The 8,605-nt window shown below is 26.7% G+C and overlaps 1 protein-coding gene across 4 annotated transcripts; it reads right to left on the reverse strand.

Moving 5' to 3' along the window:
* Positions 1-2,402: 2,402 nt before the first annotated feature.
* LOC136976475 (cryptochrome-1-like) lies at positions 2,403-8,193 on the reverse strand. 4 transcript variants are annotated; one of them, XM_067271769.1, is made up of 13 exons: positions 8,101-8,193; positions 7,622-7,991; positions 5,391-5,499; positions 5,156-5,298; positions 4,837-5,021; positions 4,660-4,748; positions 4,433-4,573; positions 4,182-4,349; positions 3,957-4,097; positions 3,706-3,857; positions 3,387-3,585; positions 3,200-3,297; positions 2,403-3,119 (listed from the first exon to the last, which is right to left on the reverse strand). In XM_067271769.1, exons 2-13 carry the CDS (start codon positions 7,789-7,791, stop codon positions 3,056-3,058), a joined length of 1,659 nt encoding a protein of 552 aa, XP_067127870.1. In that variant the 5' UTR covers positions 7,792-7,991; positions 8,101-8,193; the 3' UTR covers positions 2,403-3,055. The 4 variants fall into 4 exon arrangements, with proteins under 4 accessions (XP_067127870.1, XP_067127872.1, XP_067127868.1 ...); XM_067271771.1 differs by having other exon boundaries at positions 4,182-4,310; positions 7,622-8,189; XM_067271767.1 differs by having other exon boundaries at positions 7,622-8,187.
* Between the last annotated feature and the right edge of the window lie 412 nt (positions 8,194-8,605).

The following is an 8,605-nucleotide window of genomic DNA, read 5'->3' on the forward strand; positions in this document are numbered from 1 at the left end:
AACACTTGTCACGATAATGGAAATGTAAGTAGCAATTTTTTTGCCATGGAGCTCTCATTCAACAACAAAATATTAATTACGAAGTTTAATAAAAATAATACCCTCCTATTACCAAATACTGTATAAATGGTGATAGGTTTCTTAATTATCTCTGCCATATTCTGAAATTATAATAATGGTATATCATTTAGTAGGTATATAATCATAAGGTGTAACTGTAGAATGGGAATTGGACCCAGCAAAAATTTGATATTTTATGTACTTGGCTTGGAATTTTACACATGCTTATTCAACACGGTCCTAAACAGACCATTTCAATATAATAGTATAATATTCTATTATTGAAAAACTGCAAAATTTAGGGTTGGCTTGTGGTTCTATATCCATGATTTCTATCTGGATATATAAGATGAGTCAGAAGTCCTTGCACCCTTTTCATAACTATATTAAATCTTGTTAACCTCTCAATGACAAACTTCCTATCAACATCCGTGTAAGCAATTATCTACTATAATAAACGGTTTTTGTAAGGACACGAGTCATCTCTGTCTCCAACATCACACTCGCATGTGGACAGCTCCTAGACCCTGATGTGGGATTAACGAAACATATTTTTGGCAGTGGTGCATTTAGAAATATGGCACCCTTGGGCCCACAATATGCAGGCACACCAAAACTACACAATACCACTTTTGCACTATTCTGCATGATTCTATTTGTAATTTTAATTCTGCAATAACCATTTTTTAAATTTATTTTTATAATACTTTTACAGATTTTTAAATATGGAAAGGGCAAAGAGCACTGCTATTGAAAACTAGTCAGTTCATGCAATATATATTCACATATTAGTACTACTCAACTGATATATCTTATTTTGTCCCTATTTAATTTGCATTAATTCATTTATAAATTGTTTCTACATAAAATTATCCTTCCTGGGAGCAAAACTTGTACGCCTAGGCCCAATGAATAATCTGCCACTGATCTTTAGTTTTGAAATGAAAAAGTGAATATTACTGTTATAGATGTTTAAATTAGTTTTTTGATTAAAAAACATGCATTTACTACTAATTTATTTCAAAAATTAAATCCAAATTTAAAAATATATACAAGCATCAGATCAGTTTGGATTATTGAATTACAAAATTTAAGCAAATTAAAAAAAATTATGAATTACAAGCAGGAATTGATTAGTTTTTGCATTTATCACTAAAGGCTCAATTACATTGGGAGAGTTTAGTAGACAGTTGCTGACGAATTTACTCACTGCCATTAAACTCACTCAATGTAGTTAGTTCAGCTAATAATCTTGCTTGATGATTTATTTGATCAAGTAAAGCTGAAGAGCAGGCTACTTTTGTCACTACTCGTTCTCTAGTTTACTCTCTGACTAAGAAACTCACTCTAATCATGTGCAATGAATAGATCAGTCTGTAGACACACATCTACTGGCTGAAGTAGCTCATGTGGAAATTTTAGCTGTTGCTTGTATTTTAAGAAATAGACTTTGAGAGGTAGTGGAATAAAAAAGAATAATGACAATTTTCTTCAAGAGATATAATAAATAATTATTTAAGGAATCTAAATTGTTTTTTTCAGAATTACATATAGGCCTATTTGAGAAAAAAGAATTTTTTTTATCTGAAGGATAAAAATTTTAAGTTTAGAGTCTAAAATTAAAATTAGACTTTAAACTATGTGATAATATGAAACATTGGTAAAGAATATTTTATATTATTATACTTTTTAGTATAGTCTTCAAAGTGAAGTAAATTCGCTTACTCCACATTCATTCTTTCGCGAGTAGTTAATAAACACGCCCAAAGTAGTTGAACCGTAAGCAAAAATATCATGTGATAATTCTTTAGCAGTGAAATATCCTAGTGATTTTTCTTAGAAAACCAAACTCCAGAACTGATTACTTATCTCAATAATACGAACTGGCCTCTACGAATTAACCCGCCCAGAAAAATAAATGAAACTAACAGACTATATTAAGCTAATATAGTTAATATTAATATATAGCCAATATATGCTATAGTTAATATTATTAACTATGACATATTGATACGCCTGTAAAAATCTAATCTAAAATATCGACTTAACTTCCACATTAAGATCTCTCTTAAAATATTAACATTTTCTAACTATAGACATTAGTATTATATTAATGATTCATGCACTTTTAGCAAGAAGAAAAGAAAGTTAACAGACCAAAAAATTGAAAGTTAGATATGAATTAAACTTATATAGTGCATTTTTATTGTTTTATATTAAATTCTTAATTTCATAAATATAATATGATTTAAAAAATTTTTTCCATTCTTTAAAGAGAAATAATTCTCTGTATTTTATACAAAAATTAATATGCTTTATTTTAAGAAATAAGACCAAACAAACTATTTTCAAATTATATATATATTTCAATTATAATTAGTAGTATACATTTGTTAAAAATTTTTTTTAGTACCAAAACAGATTAATAAAAATATTAGACAATAATACTTAAACAATTTTGTACTTAACTCCATTCTGACTAGACAACATTTTTCCATACTTTAAGCTCATATAAGAGGTTTAGTATAATTACTTTGGAATAAAATAACTTCAGATAAGTTTTCATCCTATATACAAATGATCACATTATAACTTTTGCAGAATATTTTATATATATACATAACAATATTTCTTATTAAAAGTAATAATAAATATACAAGTAGACAAACAGTTATTTTGTAAATGCTTAAATAACTGAGGATTATGCTTGACCAATTTATTCCAGAAATTGCACTAAGGAGCTGGAGTATTGATTTATCAGAATTCGTTATATTCCTTGTTAACTAGGAATTATTAAATATAATATTTTGTTTTCTATATCAACAAGATAAATTCCATTATAAAGGCACTTTTAATACTGATTTGTGACTGTTTATTTTTAAATAAAAATTCATTTAAAATTAAATAAATTGAATATTCTATTAAAAATATATTGTCATAGCCAAACCAATATGTATGAATTTAAACATTTGAAAAAAATCAATACAGTTAGATTTCAATTTAATTTCTCTATATTTAAATTAGACAAGTGCTGTGATACGGTGATGATGGTCGATGTGCTATAATAGAAAATATAGTATTAATATATGGTATAAAGCATTGCTATTAATTTTCATACTACAAATAAATCATGCATTACCTCATTAAATTGATGTTTTGTGCTTTTAGACATTTTTGATGAATTATCTGTGGATGGAGGAGGTAATGAGGGTTGTGTTGGAATACTTGATAAAAGACCTACATAAAACAAATAATAATCTAAATATTACTATTTTAATTAACTTTGTCTGTTTTTGCTACTTTGCTTATAAAATTCCCTCACCAACCCCATGATACTGGTTGAGTTGCTGATATACTTGTTTCATTCTTTCAAGATTAATTCTGCTCACATCTTGATGATTAACAATTGGTAATGGATAATCTTTGCCAATTATACATTTTACTGCAACCTGGACTTTTTCTGGTGCTGTCCAGGGCTCATGAAGATATTTTGTGGGAAAGTTTTTTAATACTGGTAAGTATCGCCTGTAATAAAATTTTGATTGCATTTTTAATTGAGATAGTCTTTGGATTACTGCATTAAGATATAAATATAATTTGTAAAAAATAGTTACATATGTAAACATTAATTCATTTTTATTTTACCTAATATAATCTCCATTTGGATCTGCCTTACGACCAAAACGAACAGGACAATAAAGATGAAAAAACTGCTGGAAGAATGAACTGCATGATAACCACATCCAAGATCCAGCATTTACACTCCAATCAGCATCTAATAATAATTCTTCAAATACCTATAATTTGGAAAATAAAAGTCTATCATAACTAAAATCTTTAATTTTTAAACTAAAAGCATAATTTTTATAAGTTTCATATTAATTATGAATACATACTTTCATTCCTTCTTCCCAACTTATCCAAAGATCACCTCTTGTCAGAAAACATGCTACAGCATGTCTAGCAACATGATGAATCCAACCTTCTTCTCTCAATTGACTCATAATTGCATCAATCCATGGAAATCCTGTTTGACCCTAATAAGATTTATTATTTTTTAAAAATTTGGATATAGTTTTAACTAATGTTTTAAAACAATAATAATGTTAAGTGTAACTTACATTTGCCCATTTTGCTAAAGCTTCGGAATTAATATCCCAAGGAATCTGTACACAAATTGGATTGTTTAACATTCTATCAAAATTTGGATTGTTTGTTGCAGAGCAATAAAAGAATTCTCTCCAAAGAAGCTGGCCATGAAGAGATAAAGGAGGATTTGCTTTTTTAATCTGTATAAAGAGCATACTTATAATTAAGATTTCTAAACTATTTTATAGAAGTATTTTGGTTTCTCAACCAATTTAATAATTACCTTCTTATAGAGGTCTGTCAATTGTTGATAGAAAAGTCTCGCAGATAGACACCCGAATCGGAGATAAGGACTGAGACCAGTTTGGCTAGGCAACAGAGATTGTGGTGTCATTTTTGGTCTTCCAAAACTAGCAACCCAAGCCTATTAAATGATTAGATTAATATTTACTACAGTATTTCCAAATATTTGATCAAAGTTTTGAACTTTAGTGATTTAAATTAACATACTTTTCTTTCCAAATGACGTTCTAATCGTATAAGAGATTCTGTTTCTCCACCTTGCCAGATGGCTGGTTTTAAACCTTCAGTATCAAAACCTAAATAAGTTAGATAAATATAAAGTATAAATTTTCAATTCTAAAATGAAAGAAATTATTAAATACTAATAATATAGTAGATTAATACCTAATTCTTCTAGAGTTAGAACACCATATTTGTCATCATGATCTTCAAAAATGGGAGTTGAAGAATTTTTTAACAGTTCTTGAGTTATGGTGGGTTGAGGTGCAGGAGGTGGTTCCATTGTCGCCAACACACTTTGAAACTGTTTATACGTGAGAGGTGTTTTGTCTCCATTTTTCTTGATTATTCTTGATGATAAATAATTATATTTCATTGCAAGTTTGTAACAGATAATAAATCAATAATGATAAATGTTAAAGAAATAAAATGTATCATAAATTAATATTCTTGTCTTATATGATAAAACTAAAAATTAACCTACTTTTCTAAGTTATATAATGTATGTGATGTTCGAGAAATGACAGTGATGCCCATTTCTTGGGCCATGACAGTGATGTTCTGATCCCGAATTCGTCCATAAGGTTCAGGATCTTTTTCAAAAGTCAAATGAGTCACTTTCCATTCCTTCAGAAAAAAATTTTTTATTTTGTTTTTCTTACAATACTTTTTACATTAAATGATAAATAAAATTTCAAACACATTCTGAAAAGATTTACTTTAAAGAGTCGTGGAAATACATCTGCTGGCTGTCCTCTTATAACAAACAGACGTGAATTTAATTTACGTAAACTAGCATCCAGATCTTCTAAACATTGTAATAGAAACCTAAAATAAAAATAGAATTATCTTGTGATAAAAGTTTAAAAACAAATGTATTAAACTAAAAACAAATAATCTGAAATTTGAAAATAAATAAAATGATTCATATAAAACTTAGTAATTAAACTAATCATCCTCAATCCAAAAAAAGAATATACTTAATACTAACCACTTTAAAAGAAATAAAATATATAAACCTCATGCATATTACTACTACATAACTGATAAAATATTTATAAAAGAAAATTATTAAAATACTTTTTGACATAAAAAATTACGTCATTCAAATTATTGGAAATATGAAAAATATTAAATTAAATAATAATTTTAAAAATCAATATTAAGAAATAAAGTAGAAGCATGAAGTATCATAATTATAATGATTACTAATATTAAAAAAAATCCATTTTTTTCAAACTTTTTAAAAGATAAATTAATATGATATATATAATATCATATATAAATTTATATATATATATCTTTTATCATCATCTAATTTATCTTTTAAAAAGTTTTAATTCAAACAAATCTAAATGTTATATTATCGAATAATTTTATCTACAGAAACGTTTCACAAAGAATTATCACTACTCAAATAATGTTTAACTCTTATTTAAAATCTAAACATTTTTATTATTATTTCTTACACTGAATTATGTTGAACAAATTATTACTTTGTCTATTATTAGTATTAATAAAAACGATTAATTACTACTATTTAAGAAATCACCCATTTAAGTATGTAAAACAATAAAATTTTCTTGTCATTAATTAAATGTTTTGATTTTCTTAGATTATCGCACATTTTATATCATTCGTATGGAATATATTTTTGTTTTTTTTGTAAGATAAATTTTTTCTTTTAAAAATACATTTGAGATAATTAAAATATAATAATTATTTTTAAAAATTCATTCCCTTGCTTGAAATGAAATAATAAAATTAAAATGAATAAGAATTCTACTGACTTAAATAAGTTTTATTATTGGATTTGTTTTCCTTATTTTCACTAATGACAAATTAATGAACAAATTAGTAAAAAAGATAAAAATTAACTACCTTAATTAAGAATCTTTCTTATTTAAGAGCTTTACATGACTTATTTTAATTACTGCAGTACCATTAATGTAAAATAACAGGTATAAATTTTAACTTTAGCTATAAATAGTAATTTTAATACAAGCAATTTAATTCTTATATTGATTAAATATTTAATGTGAATTTTCCAATCATCCAGATTAATCCAGTAATATTTCCAGGAAATACATAAAGTTAATAAATTTATTTATAGATTGAATTAAGCTATTCCATTAATTAAAAGTCTGTAATTTTCATTCATAGACTTTTATAGAATACATTTGAATTTGGTGTAAATATAGTCATATTTAATCTACCCACTACAACAGCTGTTCTTCCTCAACGGTTTTTTTCTATTTGTGTTCTAGCTGAATTCCACAAGGAGTGTGTAGACAGACAGACAATGAATGGCTTGCATCCATCTATCAGCAGGATATGTGGAGACAATAATGTTGTCTTGACAACAGCATAAAAATGTATTAACCGCTTAGGTCTTTTTAATCTAACGAAAAGTCTATATAGTTTATGATCATTTTATAAATCTATTTAAGCAATCTTACAACTCCTGCAACGATTTAATCAAATGCTCAATGAAATAAAGTTGTGATTATAAACTTTTATATATTAATATTAAATATAAATAAAATTTTTCATTAACTATAGTTAAGTCGAATAAAAAACTTCATAGTTTTTCTGCAAAGTTTTGCAGTTATGCAGCAAAACAAACTTTACAGGGAATTTTGTTAAGTACTTAGTTTTTTATATGTACAATACCTTGTATACGTTTTTACTTTATTTTTAACGCTGTAAAATTATGAAATAATTTAAAATATTTTTTAAGCACGAAAGGATTAAAATTTGGCTGGTAAATTATGTAAAATTTTATTATTATTTACAAAATGAGCAATAGAAGAAATAATTTGTACATGTTATTTTCACGATTTAATTAGTTTAAAATTATAATAATATTACTACACGAAATTAAAGCATTTAAATTTTTTTCATAACTTATTGAAGTATTGAAATTTTCAAAAAAATTATTAAGACTTACCTCCATTTATTAATGCCCACATTGGAAGATCCAGCAAACCAAGGATCTAATATAAAAACACACCTCCAAGTTGTGGAATTAATTAAACCTTCTCTTAAACTGGGTTGATCGTGTAATCTAAGTCCCTTTCTAAACCAATGAACGACATTTTTTTCTTTCGGATTCGACATTTCCTCCTTCGATAATTATAATCCTATTACAAATATTTGACTCCAGCATTATATCAATATATAAGCAGTTAAGTTAAGCGTCCGAGAACACAAAAACTATACGTCCTCACGTTCTATCTCCTCTCATAGAACTGACAACTGAACCGAACGGCGAAAATTTATAAACCTGTACAGTACGTCATCTCCCTACGCGCGTGCACCTGGAAAAGAAAAACTGTTCCGAAACCGGAAAACAACCTAAATTAAACAAGAAAAACCGGAAGCAATCACAAATATAAAGCGCCTAATCAATATCCGGTCAAAATTTACCAGTTAATCATATATGGTCGTTAATTTATAAAATATGTCGCAATCGGACATCTGTACGGATTGCAACGTGACTTTAACTTGGACGTCTATTAGTTGACGCCGATTGGTCGGTTATGTCACGTGCAATTTTAAAAGTCACGTTGAACACTACGTGGACGCTTTATTGCATAACGTTTCGCTGCGCAGTTAGAAATCTTGATTATGATGCAACACAACAATAATTCTTGGATAACAACACGTCACGTGCATAAACACACTTTCGGTATTATATATCTTCGATTATTAACAGAATTAGATGTTAACATAAGAATAGCGTTGCAAGAAAATAATGATAAAAAAACCTTACTAACATACAGACATGTATACATATATATTGAACAGGTTGCTATTATTTAAAATTACCGCAAGTTTAAAAATAATTTGTTTTATACCGTAATAATTACTAAGAGCAAAAAAAATTGAAAATTGTAATTAATGCAAAAAAAGACATAAATGCAATTTAAAT

The sequence above is a fragment of the Centruroides vittatus genome, unplaced genomic scaffold (genome assembly GCF_030686945.1).
Source record: "Centruroides vittatus isolate TY-2023 unplaced genomic scaffold, ASM3068694v2 contig_400, whole genome shotgun sequence".
NCBI classification, from domain to species: Eukaryota; Metazoa; Arthropoda; class Arachnida; order Scorpiones; family Buthidae; genus Centruroides; species Centruroides vittatus.

What these genes read in the sequence shown, in the direction of transcription:
- LOC136976475 (XM_067271769.1), bottom strand. Translation starts at nt 7,791, where the DNA reads ATGTCGAATCCGAAAGAAAAAAATGTCGTTCATTGGTTTAGAAAGGGA. An exon ending in AACGTCATTTGGAAAGAAAA is followed by an intron (nt 4,574 to 4,659) that starts GTATGTTAATTT and finishes ATCATTTAATAG; the next exon opens with GCTTGGGTTGCTAGTTTTGG. An exon ending in AACTCAACCAGTATCATGGG is followed by an intron (nt 3,298 to 3,386) that starts GTTGGTGAGGGA and finishes TGTTTTATGTAG; the next exon opens with GTCTTTTATCAAGTATTCCA.